The sequence below is a fragment of the Gossypium arboreum genome, chromosome 10 (genome assembly GCF_025698485.1).
Source record: "Gossypium arboreum isolate Shixiya-1 chromosome 10, ASM2569848v2, whole genome shotgun sequence".
Taxonomy (NCBI): Eukaryota; Viridiplantae; Streptophyta; class Magnoliopsida; order Malvales; family Malvaceae; genus Gossypium; species Gossypium arboreum.
In genome coordinates this window covers 119828581-119853594 of record NC_069079.1, presented here as the reverse complement: position 1 = coordinate 119853594, position 25014 = coordinate 119828581, and the positions used below count along the sequence as shown (strand labels likewise).

At 35.1% G+C, this 25014-nt stretch overlaps 3 protein-coding genes and 1 long non-coding RNA gene across 4 annotated transcripts; 1 reads left to right on the top strand and 3 right to left on the bottom strand.

The window, feature by feature from the left end:
* Positions 1–3915: 3915 nt before the first annotated feature.
* LOC128281453 (serine/threonine-protein phosphatase 7 long form homolog) lies at positions 3916–5574 on the top strand. Its single transcript, XM_053019674.1, has 3 exons — positions 3916–4275; positions 4354–4435; positions 4519–5574. The coding sequence occupies exons 1-3, from the start codon at positions 4022–4024 to the stop codon at positions 4912–4914; spliced, it is 732 nt and encodes a 243-aa protein (XP_052875634.1). The 5' UTR covers positions 3916–4021; the 3' UTR covers positions 4915–5574.
* Positions 5575–10502: 4928 nt separating this feature from the next.
* LOC108488126 (uncharacterized) lies at positions 10503–11492 on the bottom strand. The gene has a single exon (XM_017792431.1). It carries the CDS (start codon positions 11490–11492, stop codon positions 10503–10505), a length of 990 nt encoding a protein of 329 aa, XP_017647920.1.
* Positions 11493–13997: 2505 nt separating this feature from the next.
* Positions 13998–16570, bottom strand: LOC108487313 (uncharacterized). The gene is made up of 5 exons (XM_017791622.2): positions 15917–16570; positions 15630–15751; positions 15434–15474; positions 15248–15346; positions 13998–14551 (listed from the first exon to the last, which is right to left on the bottom strand). The coding sequence occupies exons 1-5, from the start codon at positions 16440–16442 to the stop codon at positions 14380–14382; spliced, it is 960 nt and encodes a 319-aa protein (XP_017647111.1). The 5' UTR covers positions 16443–16570; the 3' UTR covers positions 13998–14379.
* Positions 16571–23240: 6670 nt separating this feature from the next.
* On the bottom strand, positions 23241–24237 carry LOC128281459 (uncharacterized). The gene is made up of 2 exons (XR_008271671.1): positions 23896–24237; positions 23241–23688 (listed from the first exon to the last, which is right to left on the bottom strand). It is a non-coding gene; the product is annotated as an uncharacterized LOC128281459 (long non-coding RNA).
* Between the last annotated feature and the right edge of the window lie 777 nt (positions 24238–25014).

The following is a 25014-nucleotide window of genomic DNA, read 5'->3' as shown; positions in this document are numbered from 1 at the left end:
GCATCTCCGTATAGTGCTGTAAGTATTAAGGGAGAAGGAACTATTTGTGAAGTTCAGCAAGTGTGAATTTTGGTTGAGGGAGGTAACTTTCTTAGGACATGTGGTCTCTGCTGAGGGGATTAAAGTGGACCCTCGGAAAATTGAAGCGATTTTGGAATGGAAGCCGCCTAGGTCTGTGTCAGAAATACGGAGTTTCCTAGGACGGATACTACAGAAGGTTTGTAGAAGGTTTTTCTGTGATGGCAGCACCTCTGACAAAGCTCATAAGGAAAGGAGTACCATTTGTATAGACTAAGAAGTAGCAAGAAGCTTTTGAGAAGTTGAAGAAAGTTCTGACTGAAGCACCTGTGTTAATTCGGTAGAGTGCAGGAATGATTTTCTTGTGTACGGTGGACGCATCACACGTGGGTTTGGGCTGCGTGTTAATGCAAAAGGGTAAGGTGGTTGCATATGCATCACGATAGCTTAAGACTCATGAGGGAAACTATTTGACTCATGATTTAGAGTTGGCAGCAGTAATATTTGCACTTAGGATTTGGAGACATTACTTGTACGGAGAAAGGTGTATTATATACACTGACCATAAGAGCCTTAAGTATTTGTTGACTTAGAAGGAGCTGAACCTTAGGCAAAGGAGATGGATTGAGTTACTTAAGGATTATGACTGTTCGATCGAGTATCACCCAGGCAAGGCTAATGTGGTAGCCGATGCTCTAAGTCGTAGAGTCAGATTCGATCCGAGAGCAATGTTTGCTCGTCTCGAGTCTCAGATGATGATGGAAGTCTGTTGGTGAGTTGCAAGTGAGGCCAAACTGGTGGATCAGATTAAGGAAAAACAGTTGAACGATGAGTCTTTGGTCGCTCGCTTTCAACAAGTTAAGGAAGGGGAAACTTCTGAGTTTGGGAGCCAGAAGAGAGGATGCAACAACAATACCCTCATCTGTTTGGATTAGGTAAATTTCGAGGATGAAATTTCTTTAAGGAGGGTAGAGTTGTAACGCCCCAATTTTCAAGAATTCTGTGAATGTTGGCATAGGTTTAATTATGTTAGTGGGCCTCTAGAAAGCCCAAACTTAAGATAGAACCCGACAATTTTAGTTAATTTTTGTTCCATAAGAAAAAGGGGGTGAAATTATGAAATAGGAACTATGTGAAAATGTTTGAAAATGCTATAGGCTAAATTGAAGTGGCCAAATAAATAGGAGTGCAAAATAGGAGGATTTGCATGACAAACCTCCCATTTACATGAAGTGGCCAGCCATCATGTTGTTGTAGACAAAATGTACACTTGATATCCATAATTTATGGTACAAATTGATACAAATTGATAATAGGTTAGGTAAATGTTCCATGATAATGGGTTAGGTAAATGTTTCATGATAATAGGTTAGGTAAATGTTCCATGATAATGGGTTAGGTAAATGTTTCATGATAATGGGTTAGGTAAATGTTTCATGATAAGAATTTCATGTCTTTTGTATTAAAGAATTAAATGGATGAAATATGAAGTTTTATTAAAAGAAAAAGGGATGAAAAGAACAAAGTTTTGTCCATCTTTGTTCATCATAGCTGAAAGTTAGAGAAGAGAAAGGAGAGGAGAAAGCTCTTGAGTATTCGGTCATTAGAAGGAGCAAAATTGAAGGTAAGTTCTTGGTACCTTGTTTCTATTTTGAGGTTCATGAGTTCTTCTTCATTCTACCTTAACTCTTGAAGCATATTTTGGTTTTTAGTTGTGCTGTGAGCATTTGGTCATGAATTAAAATGAAGGAAATGGTTGTTGTTTCATGTTCTTTTGATGAAAAATGGAAGATAGGTGAAGTTGAGCCAAACAAATGAGCATGCATGTGCCTTAGATGTTAAAGGGAAAAATCAGCTAGCATGTTGTGCTTTAAAATGATGAAATGGAGATTATACTTAAGTAAAATCATAGATATGTGATGACTGATTGGTGATATACATGTTTAAATAACAAGCATCCAAGTTAGGTGTGAAAGAGTGATTTGGTAATAAATCTGCTTGGGATAACAGCAGTAACGTGACTTTGGAAAATCACTATAAATTGTGGAAGATGAGTTAGAAGCTGCATAAATTATGTAATTAAAGCTTAATGAGTCTAGTTTCAAATGGAATAAACGAGAAAATATTTTGAATTCTGTACAATGAGAAATTTGATTCGTAATGAAGAGTTGTCAGATTAGTCAAACAGTGAAACATGGGAAACTTTAAGAAAAATCTGGTATTGATTGCCCATACCAAAAATTCTGAAAATTTTATGGATAGAAGATATATGAGTCTATTTTCAAGGAAAATTAACGGAACTTGATTTGGAGTTTCGTAGCTCCAGTTATAAATAATTTAGTGACTGTTGCTCAAGAAGACAGCTTGCAGTGAAATTATGATTATGTGGTAAACATTGACAAAAATTTGTTAATGAGTTACTTATTGTTTTCTTATAAGCTTACTATGATCTGTAGGTGTGGTTGGCCGAATATTGTAAGGGGTTAATCGTAGTTCGTATTTGAATAGTTAGATTAATGTGTTAGTAATCCAATTGTAGGCGGTTAGTGTGTGGATCTCGTCAAGATATCGTCGCAAATGTGTGTAACTAACACCCTTTTTCTTAGTCTAGATTGGCAAAAGTCGAAAAGCCGAAATGCCGAAAATTGGTATTTTGTAGATTTGCGAGTGTGCGAATGCTCGTGAGGTAAATCGATTAATGTTTTTGGTAAGCTGCAAAATTTGGATTGCAAAGTGCATGATTTTTGTGCCCTCGATATTTTTGGGCTTAATGGGCCAAAATTGGAATGATGGACCAAGGGGCCCAATTCGGTAAGAACCCTCGGTATGTGATTCTATTAGTACGTGAAAAGTAGGAAGATGCATGAAAAAACCCTAAAATAGATAAATTACTGAAATACCTTTAAAAGTGGAAATTTACAGTTTTACCCCTAGGAGATAAATTACCGAAATACCCATAGGGTTAAATTGACCTAAATGCATGTTTGACTGTTGTTATTTATTGCATGCCATGTTGTTATTATCTGATGCATGGGATTGGGATATTGACGGAGGAAATCTTGAAAGTGACTTGTCCACATCTTGGAGGCTTTGTCTCAATTCTATCGATAGCTGAGCAAAGCAAGGCAAGCAATCTGTGGAGTGTTGGTGGGTGGGTTGAGCTATTCCCACATGGAGTGTATGGCTGGTGCGGTGGAGTGTAGTGGTTGGTAGGTTGAGTAGTCTCCCAAATGGGCTTGCATATGTTTCTTGATGTTGCATGTATTTTGAAATGGGCCTACGGGCCATCATTGTTATCTGAATAAGGGCTAAGGCCCGGTTTATTGTAATTTGAAAAGGGCTCGGTCCAATTACCCAAGCACCATTACACGAATGGGCTTAGGCCCAATAGGCTTGAGTGACTTGGGCTTTGAATGGGTTTTCCTTACACATTGAGTTTCCCCAAGCTCACCCCTTTTATTTTCATCCACGCAGAAATCCCCAACCATAGTGGGCTTGGAGTCGTGAGGGAATTGAGTGGCCACCGATTCAAAGTTTGATTTTCTTCGGTGAACTGGACATCCTTTTAATTACGTTTGAGGTTTTGGGCTTTTAAATGTAATAAGGCCGCTTATTTATTTTTGATGGTTTTATATGTTTTATTAAGATAGATAATATTTATTTTAACTGTTGAAATTGGATAGCTTTAGGGCGTTTTCAAAGACAACAGTTGATTTCAAAATAACACGACAACAAGTAAAGCTTCCATAATGAAAGTATTTTCCAAAATTAATCACTTTTCCTAAAATGACTTAATCAAATCGGTTTCCTAGAAATATCCATGACGTTAAGGTGTGGCAATGGCGGTATGCATGTCTAGGATTGGATCCGAAGGAGCTTGGTACTTAGCAATCCGATGGACTCACCACCTCTTTTCCGGTTTCCTACGGTGCATGACTTCCTTTCACTTTAACCCTTAATGAATTAATCTTTTGAACATCAAGTACAATTTTCTGGACTTAGAATGGAATTTTTTTTTTTTTACGTTTTGATGTGGCATGTCGGATCCGGCCATAACTTCTGGGCCGGGTTTGGGGTGCTATACAGTTGGGGATCATCAGTGTTAGCCATTTTGTACCGCGAACTTTGTCGGACGACAGATCCCTCTGCGGTGGACATAGGTGGATGTCTCATACTGCTACAGTCGTGGGCACTTTATCGGATGCCATTCTTGGCATCCATTAGTCACCAATCATATACATTTCCACTCGTTAATAGGTGATGAATCTTTACGCGTTACAGCAATTAATTGTCTCTTTTTTCAGATTATATTGTTTTAACAATTTGTTTTCATAGATGGAGCACGAATCTAGGTATCGGGAGGTCATACACGGTTCTGATATACTGTCTAATGATTGAGAATCATTCTGGAGAGGGAGTAAGTTTTTCTAATATTAATTTTATTTTATTATTTTATCTCACTTGACCCACGTTAATATAAAAATGTTATGAACTGTGCAGTTCATTTGGATGCCATATTCTGATCCTGAAGTTACAGTTGTTATTCCATCGTATGCTCAGGTCCACTCACACTTATGGTGCATTAGCGCACCCCTTATCCATTTTCAGACGGTGGAGTGGTATCATGGCGATCGGGTAATCCGACAGTTCGGTTGTATACAATATATCCCGACACAGCCAGTACGATTGGATGCACAGCTACATGGCATGACTAGGAGGGGGAGGCATGGAACTGATTGGGGAGATGAGCATGAACAATATATTACGATGTGGAACAACCGGTTTAGTAGGGTACCTCAGATGGATCGTTGTTTGGATCTGCAGCATCGCCACAGTACCTACAGCGGTACTATGAGAAGGGGAAACCATTTTTATTTGGTGGGCGGTCGATGGTAGTCCCCCCGCATACGACACGAATTGGGCAGCATTTACCACATCCGCATCATGCACCAAAGTTGGAGCCGAAGTCGGAGCCAGAGCCGGAACTACACTCCGGGAATAGTTCTTATCATCCAGATTTGGGCGGCAGTAACTATTTCCTGGGCTCTTCATCCCACGGATATCATTCAGAGTTTGATATCTTCAGCCCACCATCATACTCCACTCCTTCCGGCTCGTATCCACTACAGTACTCTGCTCTTTCCAGCTCGTATCCACCACCATACTCCGCTCCTTCTAGCTCGTATCCACCACCGTACTCCGCTCCTTCTAGCTCATATCCACCACCATACTTCGCTCCTTCTGGCTCGTATCCATCGACATTCTCTACTCCTCCCGGCTTGTATCCATCACCATACTCTACTCCTCCAGAGTCGTATCTACCGTCGTTCTCTACTCCCCCAACTCGAGTTCATCGATTGCATTTGATATGGATGAAGAGAACGTTGATTGTCATAATCGTCCGCAATGTGAACGTCGAGCTCCATAAAGAGATACCCCTAGAACGACACCATCAAACCGTCAATTTTAAGGGGTTTTGTAATATAAATAACTTCATATTTATGTAATGAATTTTATTTGGCATTTTATTTATGAATTTGAGAGTGGATTTTGGAATTACTTGGTTAAAGTATATAATAAGAAAAAAAAGAGTAGTATTAAAAAGTAATCAATTTTAAAATACTTAAAAATTAAAGAGACAAGACTTTTTCTTTCATTATGCAATGAACAACTTGTAATGAACAATATCTCAATTTCTATTCGATCGCGATGATTGTCCAGTATGGTAGTTTCGGAGCAAGCATTTACTCCGATTATGACCGGCTACTCTGCATAATCCACACAGCTTCCGTTGGATTTGTAACACCCCTAACCTGAATCAGATCGCTGGATGAAGGCTAAGAGGTATTACCGAACTAAACATTTAATAATCTCATTCACATTGTAAATAAACATAAACAGAGATCGAGCTGAAATACATACTGATATTTAAGTTATACGCCATTTTCGTATGGCCAAAATATTTACAATTTCAAAACATCGTTATCATTACCCTAACCTATACATGCCATATCAAGTCCAAAATATAACTGTACCCAAAAAGATCGATAGTGTGATGAAGCTGCGGCGATCCCCAGTCGATGGCCAAAATCAATAATCTATAAAACAGAGAAATAAAGAACGAGTAAGCTTTCAAAGCTTAGTAAGTTTTAAGCAATATAAACAATTAAAACTTGTCATTTAAATCAAGCATTTAGTATCACAAAACTAATATTCTAATTACAAATCACTTGGCCGAATATACACAAGTACACCAATTAAGAAGCCTATTGGCCGAATATATATGTATATAAATATATGAATACACAAAGAAATTTCAGCACATACTTTACTTTACTTTATAGCTCATACAATTAATTTAAGTCACATGCTTTCATGTAATGACAGATATCGACCGAATAGGTCATGCTCTTATTCGTAGATATAATAATCATTCACACACATATATCATTCTTTGATACTAATAATTCATTTTAAAAATCAATTCACATACGAGTACATAATACATACCTGACTATTATAATGTATCATACATAATCAATAGTAGTTTACCTCGAACTTTCGAATTCATAATCTTACTCGAATCACCGGCGTTAAGCCTGCTAGGTTTAAAACCCGAATCCAGTCACCAGCACAAAACCTGCGGGACTTTAAGCTCAGATATAATACCAGCACTAAGCCTGCGGGATTTAACCCGGATATAATACCAGCACGAAGCTTGCGGGATTTAGCCTGGATATATTACCAGAACGAAGCCTGCGGGATTTAACTCGGATATAATTCCAGCATATAGCCTGTGGGTCTTTAAGCCAGGATACACATCAAATATCATGCATATTTAATCATATATTAACACATCTCATTCAACATATCACATTAGTAGTCATTTGCTACATTCGGATATAAGCTCCATATGAACACCATCATTTACATTTCGGTTCAAAAGTCATACATAAATATCACATATCCATTTCACCATTCAAACTTAACCCATAGTGACCATTCGACTATAAGTCATATACATAAATTATTTATCACACAACTTAATTCAAGCAGAACCAAAAGGTCACAATTCATCTCATATATACATATCAAGGCATCATCAATTATATACTAAAGGTGACTACTCAAAACTTACCTCGGATATACTTGAACGGTTGCAGAAAGGCTACTCAATTACTTTCTCTTTTCCCCTATCCAACTTCGATCCTCTTTGCTCTTGAACTTAAATTCAAAAATTTTAAACTAGTCATTATTCGACTATTCAAGCATTACTTCAGGAATATAATATATATTCGACTTTCACACATATAGATCATAGTAAGTTTATAAGAAAACATTAAGCAACTCATTAACAAATTTTTATCAATGTTTACCACAATATCACAAATTCACAATAAGCTGTCTTCCTGAGCAACAGTCACCAAATTATTTATAACTGGAGCTACGAAACTCCAAATCAATTGCCGTAAAATTTTCCTAAAAGTAGACTCATATATCTTTTATCCATAAAATTTTCAGAATTTTTAGTTTGGCCAATCAATACCAGATTTTTCTTAAAGTTTTCCCCTGTTTCACTATTTGACTAATCTGACCACCCTTTACTACGAATCAAATTTCTAATTGTACAGAAGTCAAAATATGTTCTCGTTGATTTCATTTGAAACTAGACTCATTAAGCTTTAATTACATAATTTATCAGTTTCTAACTAAACTCCCACAATTTATGGTGATTTTCCAAAATGCTGCTGTCCCAAGCAGATTTATTACCAATTTACTCTATCACAACTCTTTGCATTCATATTATTTAAACATGTATATCACCAATCAATTTCATCACAATTCTATAATTTCACTTAAGCATAATCCCAATACAATATATCGTGCTCAAATCATTATTCAAGTTCAAATTCGGCTAGCACACATATACATACTAACAACTAAATATTAACATTGCATTTCATACTATAACCGAATGTATAGCTCATCAAAATATATTTATTCATGTTCCCTTAACACATATTGGTCAACTAGTTCATGCATTATTCTTTGGCACATTTGGTCATTAAAGCAATAACCTATTTAACTTTCAAGCATTTTTATACTAGCATTTCTCCTAAGGCCGAATTCATATACAACCTTTAGTACTCATTTAAAGTTTATATTTTAAGTAATTTATATACACAACATTAACCAAATATCCATTTACTAAGCATTTTAACAAATTTTTCTTCAACTATCCACACATTCGGCAATGACAAAGGTAATTTAGAAAACCTTAATTTAACTTATAATTATTCACAACACATATAAGCATCCACTCCAATCCATCACTTTAAACACAAGCATTACTCAACTATTATATATGCTCACATTCGGCATTTTCAAAAATGCACAAGCCAATTTTTCTATCATTCAAATTATCTATATGAACATTAAATTCGTTTCAACATCACCCATTCCTAATTATTCCTTAATTCATAAAGGCAACAAACATCCCTTAAACCTCTTCCATAACCGAATACTCATATTACTACCAAATTCAAAATTTTGACATGGGCAAGTAAGGGACTTAGTAACTAGCTTAATATATGCAAAAAAATTCAAAAACTAACATGGACTTCATACCTTAATCAAGACTAGAAAGGAGTAGCCGAATGCTTGTTTCCCCTCCCTTCTCTTCTTAGAATTTTCGGCCAAAGAAATCAAAAGATGAACACTTTTATTTCTTTTCTTTGTTTTATTCATTTCATTAATTTAACACATTTTTTATTACATATTTCTCACCACTATTTAATATAATAATATTAAACCATGCATATAATGCCCATAATTATGAGCTTGGCCGGCCACTAGTTTTATTTTGGACAATTAGCCATGCAAAACCTTAAATTTTGTTTCATGTTTATTTCGGTCATCCCATATTATTCCCAGCACATTTTAACTTTAATCACTTAAGTCTTTTTTTTATGATTCCACATTCAATTGATAAAATTTAAAACATGAAATTTCACACATGCATTTTCACTACTAATAGACATAGAAAAGAGCATTTAGAAAATTTTTTGACTCGATTTTGTGGTCCCGAAACCACTTCCTGACTAGGGTCAAAATAGGGTTGTCACAGGATTTCTCTCTAATGTCCATTTCGTTATGGATTCTGGATGATTGCAGACGACCTTTCGGGTTCCTACGCAACCCTTTGTCTAGGATAAGCTCAAAGTTCATCCGAGGAACCTTCCAAGTAGATAAGTCAGGAAGCACGGGAAATTAATTCTCCCATACATGCAACGTGCGTTCAAGGGTGTACACTTCATCGATAAATTGATCTACATTAAGCGAGACTTTAGCACAAGCTGCCACGACATGTGCACAAGGATAATGAAGTGTCTAGAACCTCCTGCAATCGTAGCATCTATTTCGGAGATCAACTCCGTAGGACCTAAGTGGTATACCGGGTCGACGACTGATGGTTTCTATAACGCGAAACGTTTCATTACGTCGTGAATATACTTCTACATTCATCGACCTCGGCATCCGACGGTTTGCAACCATTGCATCCCTAACATGTTCGACAAAAACGTGTCATGCCTCCATCTGGTTGACTTGTTGCTGACCCATTCTTGGCATCAAGGTAGCCAACCTGTAGAATGTAGCTGCGAATACAGATGAAATCGGAAGATGTCGCGTTTTGAACAACACAGCGTTGATCCCCTCAACCAAGTTTGTGGACATTTGACCGTAATGAAAGCCCTCGTCAAAACTTTGAGCCCATTGCCATGGCTCCATACTACCCAACCATTGTCGGAAAGATGCGTTCGTCTGACCTTCCATGTCACTCTCAAGCCGAGTCATCCTCTACCGAAAAATGTGTGGTTCTAGCTCGTAAGCTGTGTATGTATTAAGAAGATATAAGTTAAGTTACAGTCTCGCCACAAAAAAAATGTATATTATATATTGAAATGATAAGGTTATTCTTTACCCATTTTCACAAATTGTCTCTTCCAATCTGCATTCTTATAATCTCGATGAAAGTTAGCCGCAATGTGCTGTATGCACTAAACTGATCTCCATGGCGCACCAGAACGCCTAATGGCGGCAATTTATCCTTTCTCTCTATCGGAGATGATGCAAATATTATCATTACTAATTACATACCTCCGCAGATTTGTTAGAAAGAATTCCCACGACTCCATGTTTTCTTTATCTACGATGGCAAATGCAATTGGCAGCACGTTCCTGTTCCCGTATTGAGCAATCGCAATAAGTAAGATTTGTGTATATTTACCGTATAACCATGTCCCATCTACTTGCACAAATGGCTTACAGTGGGGAAATGCATGCACACATGGATCAAATGTCCAAAACATCTGTTGGAATATTCTTTGACCAGATTATCGTTGCTCATCCGGGCCATAATAAGGTCGTGTCTGCAACTCAATGACAGTCCCCGGTACGTACTCCCTCATTGCTGCAATCCATCCCTATAACTCATTGGACGATGCATCGAAATTTCCGTACAATTGCTCCATTGCCATCTGTTTAGCTATCCATGCCTTTCGGTATGATACTCGATACTGGAATCGTGCCTGCATTTCGGCAATTAATATCGAAACTTTAATGGTCGGCATGTCTTCAACCATTGGCATGATGCATGTACAAATAGTTTTCGAATCAAGTTTTTGATGATCTTCTGTCATTCGTGTTGAAGTACATGTGTGAGGCCCAACAAATTTTTGTATCTCCCACATCTGAGACTTCTGGATAAATGCAGCTCGTATCCTCCAATTGCAGCCTTCTGCCGACTTCCAACACTCTCCAATATATAATGTCAGTTTAGACTCGACGACTTTGTAGTCCACTGATATATTTATACTATACCGCTTAATGGCAAATAGGCACTCTTCCTTACTTTTGAATCTCTGGCCCACGAACAACTCCTCAGGATCAGAATATATGGCCATCTGGTGAGCGGGTAGTATCTCAGGGTACTCCGGGAACTCGGCTGCATGTGTTGAATCGGGGTCTATCTGAGATATGTGTGCCTCAGGATTATTGTGTATCACAATACGATGGATCTGGTTCCTGACTAAAGACGCATTAATGTTTCCATCCTCATTCACGCCTTCATCGTCAATATCATTTGGGACATCATCCATGTCGGGATCACTATCAATATCGACTTCATAATCAGAAGGATCACTACTTCGGTATACATCATCATCACCCACATCAATCTCGGGTGTTGCATTAAGATCAATGTCGATCCTATGTGTAGTTGATTGACTACCAACGTATGATATCGGAACCACCATACACGGCTCTTGAGGTCTATCTTCTTCACCTAATGGAGTTGGATCTTCTGTTGACTCCACAACAGCTAACTCAGCAAATAAGTGAATCGGTGCATTTTGGTTGCTATGGCAGTAAAGAGCGACCATTGTCTCCATATCTTCATCGTCTACAAGTTCCATTTCGGTGAATTTTATGGGATCCATCGAAACTGAAAACTTGTAGAAATTTTTCGAGATCTTTCTCCCACAACGTCTATAAATTTTTTCACTAATTTTTTCCTTCATATCATCAAACAAGATATTTCTATTAAATCTCATTGCAAGTTGTTTATGGCATTCAAAAATACATCCGACGCTTGTTGTCAAAATTTCTCCATCAAAATAAACGCATACGAAAAATTTGTTCTCCATCTTCAATACTAGATCTGTTAAAAAAAGTTCAAAATTCTTAAAATTTTCAAAATTTTTGATGCAAAATTTTTCATCCAGAAGCTAACAAACAAAATTATTTATCCAACAAAATAATATTAAATAATAAAATTTTTAACAAGTTTCTACATTCTATTTAAAAATAAATAAATTAAAATACATTATTTTTCTTCTTCTTCTTTTCCTTTCTTCCCTTCTTCTTTCTCTCTTTTTCCTTCTGCTAATTTTTTTTACTAGTTTTTTTGCTCATGGTTTCCAAGGAGGGGGTATATATAGGGGAAATGAGTTATGCCTAACGAGGAGGCACCACATGTTGCTCCTACCTGATAGGCGCGACATGTTGAGCCTGTCAGGTAGGCGCGACATGTCGTGCCTACTCAGGAGGCTCAACCCGTATTTTATCGTATTTTCATATATAATAAATTTTTTTATCTGAAATAGGTAAAATACCCGTAAAACCACTAAACACTAACAATTTATATAACCAAATCATAAATTACTAATAAAATAGCTATAAAATATTTTTCTAAAATAATTATCAAAAATCACAATACACTAATACATTACTAAAAATAATTTTATTGTACAACCATTTTAGAAATTAATTTTATTGCACCAACATTTACAAATTTTATTGCCCTCAAACTCTAATACTATATAAACCTTTCACCATATCATCTTTTTCCATTCAATTTCGTCCATCTTTTCTAATTTTTATTCTCAATCTCTTTTACCTTCGATTTTCTAGTCTCTAGACTTCTAAAAATTTCTAAATTATTTTCTTTACTGATTGCAAATTATTTATAACAAAATATTTAACAAAATAAATTTAACATTATTAAACTAAACAAAATAATTTAGAATATATAATCTTAAATTACTAATAAATTAATTTTAAAATAATTACAAACACAAAATTTATCAAATAATTCCAAATTACTAACAATTTAATTTTAAAATAATTATAAAAATTACTAATTTTTCTTCTTTCTTTCTTCTTTCTTTTCTTCTTCTTTTTTTTTTCTCTCTTTACTCCTGGAGTGTGATGGGACTGCAGGTGTGGCGCCCAGCAGCAGCGCCACATAAGGCGCCTACGGGTCAGGCACGACCCATTTTTTACCTAAATTTTTTTTAAACATTATAATAAAAATATTAAAAAAATCATTATTAAAATATTATGTCGCGCCTCTCTAACAGAAGCGACTAAAAAAAACCTATTTTCGTAAATAATATATTTAACAACCTATTTTAGTATATAATAAAATTTTTAAACCCATATTAATAAAAAACCCACTAAAAAACAATGAGTCCATCCTTTTCGAGATGACGTCAGGCAAGCCATGGCTAAACAAAGAAGTGCATACTTTTTCTTTTCAACCAACAGTCACATGACACCAAAGTCAGAGACCCTATGCTTTCCTTTCACTTTTCCAACCACCATTCAGAGGATTTACAGCTCTTTCCTAGATTCCAATCCCAATTTTGGATTTTAATCCAATCCAATCCCAAACCCACAACCCTTCAATTCTTCCACTTGAATCAAATCATCAAAATCAATATTAATGCATACCAATTAGACTACGGTGCAAGCGTCAAAGGGATTGAAATCCAAAGATAATATGATCAACTATTACTTCTCTTCTCCACGCCAACTAAGGGAAACAGTGTGAGAAATCCCCTTGTCTTCCTCATTACTACAAGACATTGTCACTAGCAAGTTGAGGCCAAAAAAATTTATCACATTAACAACATATGTATGTTACCATACTATATCTATGCTTACTGACATTCAACTTTCCCACATCAACCACTGCTTTTTCCTAGCTAGTTTGTTTTTTTTTTTTTTTTGGGGGTTAAAGATGAGCAAATATGCTACCTTTTAAATCTTTCACCATTCGAATCAAAACAAATACCCTCCACCCTCAACTTGATTGCTATTTCAATCCTGCAGTTAAGGATAGAGGAATCTGTCTAAAAGCATGGCATATGCTTTGTTAAAAGTTGGACCAAAACAAAAGTTATAGTACAAAGAAATAAATACTCCAAATCTTTACAAACAGCCAAGGAATTTAGAGGACAGAAAATTAAAAATATGAAGAAAAGAAACACAACGGAATTACATGCCGGTTTACCGACATATTCTTAAAGCTCGGCAACAAGATGAATTTACACAACCAAATGAATGAACTTTTATCCTATTCCCATGCATATTTTGCAGATTCAATAAGCAGGAATTAACAAGGGTGCAAGTACCTATTTGTAACACATCCCTCAAATGTTTCTTTCATAGGCTATAGAGTTCAAGAGAGTTGACAAGAAAGACTAGGAGAATTCAATTTCCCAAATACATTCTGAATAAAAGAAACAATCATCACTGGTTTTACAGGAAAAAAGAAAAACTAAAATAACTATAATGCTTCACCAATCTGAAGTATTGAATTGAGTTCTAAAAATCAAGAAACACTCTCAGAAACTACAAAATTGTATTGAGCTTATTGCAAGAGCCGAGGTAGGTGCAAACTAATTTATCAACCTCAGACTATTTCTTGGTTCAATGGAATTCCTCCATTTAAAATAAGATAAGCTTATTTCTTTTTATGCAATCATAATCATATAACAAGACCAAACTTCTATGTCTTTATTTGCTGGAAATTAGTTCCGGCAATGACTCCAGTATGTCATAGTGACCATACCCATGAAAAAGCACATTAATAGGATTCTCCTTCTCCTTCTGGTATTCTTCACCGTACTTTGCTATGTTTATTAAATTACCAGAGCTTCTATGAATCATGTAGACAGAAATTCGAGTCCTGTCAATCAAAATGGGGTGTCAAATACAGCAGTCAAGTAAAACATGAGGAAAAATAGATAGGAATTTAGAACATGGAATTCAAATTCCAAGTTTAGGCTTTGGTTAGAATACAATTTGAACAATGCATAAGAAAAGAACAGTTACTGTTTTGCTTTGACATCATTCCATAAGCCAGCAGCAGAGTTTCATGCATAAGGTATAGACTAACCCAAAAGCTCGAGCACTAATTATCAAACGGTGGTTTTAAACCTAGTTTCTTGACAAAATAGGCAAATTGAAATGCTTGTACCAATATGCAAAATAAATGAAAGTATCATCACACAAAAATGAAGTGATTTCAGTGTGGCAGGGGACTCTCAGTTATATCTTCTCGTGAAGATTCTAATTATGCGTTCTTTAAAAACTTAAATCACTAATATTTATGAGGCATTGACTTGGTTAGTAATTAGCACCTTAAGAAATAGCCTAAACTTTTCATCTGTTTGCAAAGATAAAAGCAAATCACCTGCAGTATTACATAGGATCGATCACAATATTATGTGCAACTCATAAGCCATGGAAACTTAAATTATTCATCATTTTGATAGGCTAATTGCAAGATTATAGTAAAATGAGGTAGGAAGTGAAGAGCTCCGACAAAAAGTGCATTACAAAACAATTCATAGTCAAATTTTTAAAAGAAATAGAAACTCACTTCAAAACATGAGAAGCCATCAATAATTCAGGCTCTCCACCCCAAACATAAGGCTGCTGAATTTCCTTTACATAAGCATCAAAATCTCCCTCAATATACCTGCAGTTATCATATCATATGAAGCCCTATGCTTATTAAAAATTCCATCAAAGTGAATGGCATTCCAATATAAAGACAAAGCTTTACCATTCTGTTTCTTCACGCCTCTTCAAAAGCTCATTCACAACCTACATGATTAAACATATAAAAAGGGAAAAACTCCTATTACCATTTGTAGATTCAGAAACGAAATTTTATACATAAAATAGTGTATCTTGATCAAATACTTAAAAAAATAAACAAATAAACAAATAAATAAATAAATAAACCTCCTCGTAATTACCTGAGCTCTCAATTCATCAGCAAGTTCTCTTTGACGGTTTTCATCAGGAGCTTCTTCTCCAGACCTCAAACAAGCTCCATGAGCTATTGCTCTGAACAGACATCGTCCATCCGCTAAAATCCCTGCAGCATATCAAATATAAATTCAAATTCATTTTTTAATATTGAAAACTGAGTATCGCCCTGCGCTAAAATCCCTGTATATCAAATATACATTCAAATTCATTCATTTTTTATATTAAAAACTAATTGGCAGCAATTAAAATTAGTTAATTAATTACAACTAACCTGTAACCTTGAAATTATCAGCGGCAGCAACTGAAGACAAATGATTACTACTCTTTTCATCTGAATTTAAAGAAGCATCGGTTTTATTATCAGCATCGAGGTTAACGTCATCAAATTCATCCATCGGCATCGGCGCAAGGCAAGCGCAGACTCCAAACAGAAGCCAAGCAGAATCCGGTCGAAGCCACCGAGCCGGTCTGGCATCCCACGACACATTCCAGGAACCTTCCCCTTTCCTCTCCACATTCTTCCACACATCTCCTCTATTCTTCACTCCTCTGTCTCCTCCGCATGGCAAAATCGCATGCCATATAGAAGCTGCACCACCCTCTGAGCCGCCACCAAGCCGACAAGCCGTTGAATGGTGCCGGCAGCGCCGATTATCGGCAGATAAATCGGCGAAATGTGAAGGCCAGTGCAATAAACGATTTTCGTGATGGTGAGCCGCTGAACCACCGTGGGCGATCAGAGATAGGGAGTTGAGGATCCAAGGCTTGGGAGGTCGTGTGCACAATACACCAAGCATCACCGGACTGATACTAACGAACGCCGATTAAGATACACTGTATAACCTACACACCATTTACATACATTTCAGCTCTCTATTTATATGTAAATAAAAATTTTCCTGATTTTTTTGCCTTTTCACTTTGACGGCGAGATAGAGAAAAAGGAGAAAAGATACTGGGTCCACCACAAAAATAACAATAAAATATTTAATTTTTAGATTTTCAAATTTCTAAAATAGTAAATGACAAATATAACCATTTAAATATAAATCAGGTGTTTTATATAAGGGTATAAAAGTAAATTAATCAATTGGGTTATAGAAAACTGAAACAAAATACCTGTTTAGTCAAACAAAATATTAGGGTCGCGTCACTTCATTCGCTGGAAAGTTAGGGAAATGATACAATAAGGTCTGGTGTTAAAGACTTTCCGTGGAACTGCAATTTCTCACCATACACGTGGGATATAATCAAGACTATTTTAGTAAATTACCCATTTTAAGAAATATAAGATATTTGGATAGGTTTCCTTAATGTGACCCATTATTTTATTTCACCTTTTTATATATAATAGGTAGGTGAAAATGGTTTTGCTTTCGACATTGGACTCCTCTTCTTCTTATTTAATAATTAAAATTTTATTTTATTTAAATCAACTTATAAAATTAATTTAAGAATATTTTGGTAGGTTAACCCACTAAAATGCATTATTTTATTTCATCTTCTTATAATTGGAGGTAGGTGAGCCAAGCTATTTTTAAATCTTAAACTAAATTAAATATTTTTTTGGGTTTTTTATAATATTTAAGTTTTCATGCATTTATAAAGCATTTGATTAATTAAAATATTTGGGTTATAATTTTTAATACATTCTTTTTTAAACTATTAAATTTTATTAAATATAAAATAAATGTAAGTAAAACTAAATAGTTTTTTCATATATATATCCATACTAAAAATGATTTTATTAAGTAATTACATGTAAAATATTTTTAAAATTATATTATTGGACTTATATTTAATATTATTAAATTTATATTATTAATTACTAATTATTTTGTATTTTGTAAAAATATTATAATATTTTCAAATATTATTTTAAGACACTCCTTAACGAATACTATCAAATATCTAAAGAGAAAATATTTTACTTATTTATATTACTATTTACTACTAATTTATTGAATTTGTATATTATAACATACACTGAAATTAAAAAATAGTTTTAATACTAATAAACGTTGCATGCAACATAATACACGTTATAATTTTAAGTGGAGACGTTGATTTAAACTTTAAAAGTAATATTATTAAAAGGAATAACCCCAAACAAAAATTGTAAAGCAGATTTAGAAAATACAAAAAAAGAAAAATCCTTAATAGTGTAGACATGGGCCATTTGCTTAACACATGGTGACTTTTTCTTTTACTTCAGGAAATTTTTAGATTTATAATGTTATTTGGTACTCAAGTTTGATATTTTTTCTAATGTGGTTATTGTGTTATTTTTGGACCAATATGATATTTGTATTTGACAAAAATTATATATTTTTATACTCAAAAGTAACGGTATTAACTTTTTAGTATTTAATTTAATTTTTAGGGTTGATTTGGTAAAAGTTAATTGCTAACTTTATTAGGTTTGAATTTTCATAATTTCTTGATGCATCCAAGTCAAGTCTCTCGTATAACTTGTACGGTCCCTAAACCCTAAACTCTAAACACCCTCATTATATTATGTGTTAATGGCACTAGGTCCGGCCACTACCATCCCATTGATTGAAAGGCCTGTTATTATTGTGACATCTTTTAAAGTGATTACCGCTTCTCCGCAAGGCAAATGAAAAGTAAAACTTTTTAACCTTCATATCTTAACTAAGGCAACAACCAATTCATGAATGATATTAAATTTGTCCATTTTAGATGCCCCATAACGATATCCTGCAAGCATCGTTGGATACAATCATTGGGAGCTGAGAACTTTATGTTCTATCAGTACAGAAGAGTTAGATCTACCTAAGGCTCCAAAATCACAAAAAAATAATTTTGAACCTAAAAAATTATGAAAAATATTTGTACAAAACTAATTATTATAAATAAATTAAACTAGATATTTTACCATATTCAAGACGTAATTGATTGATTAATTTATATGAAAATGCTGCAAAAAAATATTTTAAAAAACTAGGCTAATTTTCTTAAAATTCATGGATCTACGATAATTTTGGAGAGAGAATGAAAAACGCATCCTACAGGGCACATTTTCACTGCCACATCAGTGAAAACGCGCCACGTAGGATGCGTTTTTAGGAGAGAGAACAAAAACGTGCCCGGTATTGATGTGGCAGTGGAAACAAGCCTTATAGGATGCATTTTCCTTTATCGGTACTATATCAACAGTAACTTTTCCAACGACTAGTAGGACTCCGACAACCATAAAAATTCCGATATAAACCCCTCAAACATTCATTTTTTCCACCCAAATACTCCATACTCATTTTTTCTTTTTAAATTCTCAATCTTTCATTCTTCATTCTTCAATCCCCAATTTTCAATTTTCAATTTTCAATTTTCAATTTTCAATTTTCAATCTTCAAATTTCAATTTTCAATTTTAAATTTTCAATCATCAAATATTTTTTAAATTCTTTTTTGAATTTTATTCTTTTCTTATAAAATTTTAAATGTCAAATCAACTTATTCGTTTGGATGACAAACATATCTCCAACGCTCAATTATAAATGGTAAGTAAATTTATTATATTTAAATAGTTAATTATTATGTTGTTTAGATTATTAATTTTTTATGTTTATATAGTTAGCCCGAAGATCGGGTTTTGGAGACGTGCATAAATAACTTAGGAAAAGATGCACCGGGGGTCGTTCATGGACACTTGCTAGATGCAGACTTTTTATACGCGGTTCGCATGCTTGGGGGGACTAAATTGGATCCCCCACTGATCAGTGCTTTAATCGAGAGATGGAGATCGGAGACGCAAACGTTCCATCTCTCCTGGGGCGAGTGTACAATTACACTCTAGGATGTTAGTTTAAAACTCAGTCTACCAGTCGATGGGGATACCGTTACAGGGCCAATTGTTAGTGCCGATTGGAGTGCAACATGCAAGGAATTGCCAAGGAATGTGCCAAACAAGTTTAAGGGTAGTCGGATCGAGATGAAATGGTCGGAGGATAACTTCTAAACTATCGATGCTTCAACGAGCGATGTCGGAAAAGAACAATTTTCGTGCGTATTCATCTTGAGGTTGAGCTGGGGTCTGCTAATGCCAGATAAATCTCACAATCTGATGCATTTGAGGTGGCTACCACTACTAGCCGACTTAAAGGAATCGAGACGACTTAGTTGGGGATTAGCGATGTTGGCGACATTATACCGAGAAATGTTTCAAGCCATGATATCGGATAAAGCCAAAATCGACGATTGCATGCTCCTTCTCTAATCATGGGTATGGTATCAACTATTATTTTTACACCCCCGAGTGGAACTCCCTTACAAATTCCCACTCTTCATATGGTAAAATTTATTCCACAATATCATTACCGTTTTTATTTTTCATTGTTGTAATTTTGAAATAACATATTATTTAAATAGGTGAAACAACCCCACATGACATAACAGTATACCTACCGAGCTATTAGATATCTGACTAGCTCTAGATCAAGAAATCGAAGAGGAGGTTAGCTTATGAATTTCAAAGTTATATAATATGTATTCTAGCACTTGAAATTAAATATTACGCATGTTCAATTGCAACATCTAGCACGTTGAAGTGTCATCGGTCATTTTTGCAACGGTCGAGATGCACAAATTCGACTGAGTCATGTGACTGTTCGGGTGTACACAACATATTTCGTCGTCACCCTAGGAGCTTAGTGACCATTGACTTGTGGGGTAGACTCGAGGAATATTGACCAACATTCCACAAGAAGTTTATTGAGATGTAGGAGCATAGGTATGATTTATTGCCAACATGTGAACCATTTCTCACTCTAGAGTTGGCGACGTCTCCAGATTACATGGATTGGTTCAAGCACAATGACAAGCAATATCTACTACTGGATTCAGAGAAGAACAGATAATGTCGCCGTAGAAGGCCAAGATGAGGGCCCATCAATCCTAGGTCGAGAGATGAAGACGCGGTGGGATCAACATCTACTCCATCTGAATCAAAGGACCTAATTGTCGTGCAACCTCCCTGTCAGTGTGGTTTATTTATTTCTTTTTCCAACCTAGTTTTTTTTGTCAAAACCATCACAACATGCACAATCATTCCATGCAACAACATATTCAGCACCAGTTTATTTTACACAAGCACCATAACATACCCCATCATTCCTTGCATCAACACCTTCTCTAAGGATATATAATGCACGATCATCACACACCATGCCATATTACATGTCGATCCTACCAGCAACACCGACACATCTGATACTGCTTTCAATTCCCACATTCTATCCGCAATTGGGCCAAGCGACACCATATAGTGGCCTGCTGATAGTGTCGCAAACACCCCCAACATCGTTGTTCTACCGATGTAGGTTATCCTCGCAATTGTCGACTCAACCTAGGGATCCACGATGGGTAGCTAGAACAGGATTGGGTTTAACCACGGAGGAAGGAGAGGAAGTCAGCGATCAACCCCGATGTGCACATAAGGGCGGAGCCAAAAAAAATTTTAAGAAGTCAAAATAAAGTTGTATATTTTTATGATAGAAAAAGTGGAATTTCACCATTTTAATAGCATATATCTTTATAATTTTTAAAGGATTAAACCATTTTTTTCTCATTCTTGGATAGCTAAAGTGTAATTTTACCATATACTAATTTAAATTTTTTAAAATTATAAAAGGACTAAAGGTGAAATTTTCCATTTTAGGGTGGGGCCAAGGCCCCTGCCATCCCCACTTGGCTTCGCCCCTGCGTGTCAAGGTGAAGCCGAAGTTGACGAGCAACTACCAAATGCAATAGTGCGACAAAACCCTAGGCGTGCCCAACATCCACTCGGTTTGTGGCACAAATTCTAGACTCCCATAATTACGTTATTTGTAATTTTATAATTTTTTATATACTTTGTTTACATCCAAAATGTGCAGTTATTTACGATGTACGAAACAAATTGGTCTGTTTATATGCAATCAAGTTGTGAGTTAAAAATTTTCAATTCAAGTTGAATTTTACAAATCGAATAACTCGAATAATTGAATAATAGATTTTATATGTAAAATTTAAAATTTCTAAAAATATATAAAGAAAGTTAAAAAATTAAAAACTCTCTAGAATAATAATTTCGGGGACCTAACGGGTTAATTAACAATTCAAGTATATCATACTAAAGTATTTTTTTTTTATTTTGCTTTGGAAAAGTTTTCAAATATATATAGTTTTAAATTTATGTGCTCTAACATGGAATTAGTTATACTAGCACAAGATTTTAACTTGACATGTTTAAGTTTTTAATTTAACTCGAACACTTTCACTTGATTAGGTTCGACTCGACTCGAATTTCATTTCACTTGACTCAATTCGGAAAAATTTCAAGTCATGTTAGGATGATAAAATAGGACACGGCAACTCAATTAACTCGAATTTCTTTCACTCAATATAATCGAGTGAGAATGATAAAATAGGACACGTACGATTTCTACATTTTCTTGGATCAAGTTTATCTCGGGAATCCTGGGTTGTAGGGACTCAAAAGTAATCAAGTTTTGTGGTTGAAATGGCTAGAGAGAAAATGCTCCTTGAATGGGGCATTTTCATTTCACATAGCAGTGAAAACGCTTCTTACAGGACACATTTTCAAGCAACATTCTGACATATTAGAGGAAAACGCCCCTTGCAGGGAGCGTTTTCTCTCTAACCTTTCCTGTCAAAGATACCAAACCTAAAGAAGAAGGCATGGTAACACACCAGTGATAGAACCTTGACTAAAAACGAGCTATGTCAACCTAAGCACTAAAAAATAGACCATTCTTGAAAATGACATTTTGCATTCATACAAATATCATTCATATACATCTAGTTAGAAGCATTTGATTCATTCTAATCATAACATCCTAATCGCTTGACATAAAATATAGGCCCATAAAATGGATTCTATAGGTCCTGCTCCTCAGAGAACGGTGATACAAATCAATGAAACCACAAATCTTATACCATTAAAGTTTTAGTTGGTCGAATTGAATCTACCATAGCGAATCTTATCTCACTGAAGTTATAGTGGAGCAGATTGAACCTACAAATCTTATACCCCTGAAGTTGCAGTAGGTTTGATTGAATCTACCATAGCGAATCTTATCTTCCTGAAATTGTAGTGGAACAGATTGAAGCTACAAATCCTATACCCCTGAAGTTGCAATGGGTCAGATTGAATTTACCATAGCAAATCTTATCTCTCTGAAGTTGCAGTGGAGCAAATTGAAGCTACAAATCTTATACCTCTGAAGTTGTAATGGGTCGGATTAAATTTACCATAGCGAATCTTATCTCACTAAAGTTGTAGTGGAGCAGATTAAAACTACAAATCTTATACCCCTGAAGTTGCAATGGGTCAAATTGATTCTACTATAGCGAATCTTATCTCCTTGAAGTTGCAGTGGAGTAGATTGAAGCTGCAAATCTTATACTCCTGAAGTTACAGTAGATTGAATTGAAACTACAAAAACAAATCTTATTTCCTTGAAGTTGCAATGGAGCAAGATGAAATTATAACACTAAATCCTACCTTCTTAAAGTTATAGAGAAGCAGATACAGTGAAGTAAAGTAACCAATAGATTGAAAGAATGAGCTACTTGAAAAAGAGGAGCACTAAAGAAGTCGAGTTCAACAAGACCAGACAAAACTAGCCTTTCTTAAAGTTTTTGCTCCATTCCCATTACATAACAACAAGCAAAGAGGGGCAGTTGTAATGGCCCAAATCTATCTGACCCAGACAAAAACAGACAAAAAATAAATAAATAAAAATAATAAAAGTCCATTAACAAAAAGTCCATTTACAAGCCCAAAACATAAATACCCAATCTACTAACCTTAAAACCCTAAAAGCCCAAAGCCTAAAACTTAAAAACTAAACTTGAAACCCTAGCCATCTCTAAGCCTCCAACTATCGCCGCTCCTTTGCCTTGGCCACATCAGCACGCGCATCGCCCAAGGCCTACCTCTCCCTTTCACCGAAATGGTAAGGCGCGGCTCTCCAGCGTCGTTCACCTTGCCACGAATACCTGCAAAAGAAAAAAGAAACTAGACAAAGGACATAAATAGAAAAAATAGCGAAAAAGAAAAGAAAAAATATATGTAATCAACTACAAAAGCCATAACAAAGAGGTGTATTTTTTACAAGATTGAAATAGCCAAAAACAAAAAAAAAAAGTTAAAAGAAAAAGGTAGTTTATTTCGCTCTTTTTTTTTCGAATAGCATAAATAAAAAATAAAAAATTATTTTCTTACCCGTGCCGTTTTGCTTCCTGCCATCATCGAAGGTCTTCTCCGACACTGAATACCTCAGAACCCACTAAGGTTCTGCCTGGGCTTCGAAGAAAAAAGGGGTGTGCGCTCAAAGAAAGGGAATGATCAAATTTTTTTTATTTTTTTTGAGTTTGGGAAGGCACCACCTTCAGATCGGGGTCAAAAGGGGTAGGAAAGCATTTTTTTGCAACTTCGGCCACCAAAGGAGACGGTCCCCATCACCGATGACTGGTGGCCACTGCGAATGTGCGGCAACCCTTAGCTGAACGGAGAGGGAGTTGAGAGATTAAAAATAGAAAAGGGAAAGTTCTTTTAAAAAAAGAGAAGAGAAATGATTTTTTTTAAGGTTTTTAACTTATATAAGGGTCAATACGACACCGTTTTGGGTTTGACTTCCAAACGCCCAAAACGACATTGTTTAATGACCAATCCAAAATCTGACTTGACCCATCATAGGATCCGCGTGTTTTTTTAAAGAGGGGTCTAATTGCTGCTTAAGTCCCTATGCTTTTAGGCACTATTTAATATGGTCCTAATTTCGATTTTCTCTCCTTTTTAATTGTGTCATTTAATTTTAATTTGTTTCTACTTTAATCCTCATACTGTTGATCCTTTTTGGGAATGACACCTGTGCTAGGCTGGGAGAAAATAGCATCCTAGGTCCCTGAACATTTACATTTTGTTTTAATTTAATCCTTTATTTATTTGTTTTATTTGTTTTTGTTTTCTTTCAATTTAGACTCCAAATATTTTTGGGGTTTCAATTTAGTCTTTATTTTTAAATTTGGTCCTTTTATTTTCTGTTATTTAAATTCCAGATGTTTAAATTTTTATTTATTAATTTTTCCCTTTAAATTACGGATTTTATAATTTTACCATCAAATTTCCCAATTATTTTCTTTTAGTCTTTTATTTACTTTTTTAATTTCCCTTTAAATTTTGTTTAAATTTCAACTTAGTCCTCTATTTATTTTATTCAAGATATTTATTTCTTTTTAATTCCTTGCGTTTTAATCTTTGTTATTTATATTTTTGCCCTTTAAATTGTATAATTTATTATTTAGTCCTTAATTATTATCATTAATTATTATTAGCACTAAT

Excerpts from the sequence above, each read along its gene's own strand:
- LOC108487313 (XM_017791622.2), bottom strand. The coding sequence starts at position 16,442 with ATGCTTGGTGTATTGTGCACACGACCTCCCAAGCCTTGGATCCTCAAC. Across the intron at positions 15,475-15,629 it reads CTGATGAATTGAGAGCTCAG|GTTGTGAATGAGCTTTTGAA; the intron begins GTAATTACGAGG and ends TTAATCATGTAG. Across the intron at positions 14,552-15,247 it reads ATGGCTTCTCATGTTTTGAA|GACTCGAATTTCTGTCTACA; the intron begins GTGAGTTTCTAT and ends TTTGATTGACAG.
- LOC128281453 (XM_053019674.1), top strand. The coding sequence starts at position 4,022 with ATGGAATTTTTTTTTTTTTACGTTTTGATGTGGCATGTCGGATCCGGC. Across the intron at positions 4,276-4,353 it reads ACATTTCCACTCGTTAATAG|ATGGAGCACGAATCTAGGTA; the intron begins GTGATGAATCTT and ends TTGTTTTCATAG. Across the intron at positions 4,436-4,518 it reads AGAATCATTCTGGAGAGGGA|TTCATTTGGATGCCATATTC; the intron begins GTAAGTTTTTCT and ends TGAACTGTGCAG.
- LOC108488126 (XM_017792431.1), bottom strand. The coding sequence starts at position 11,492 with ATGGAACTTGTAGACGATGAAGATATGGAGACAATGGTCGCTCTTTAC.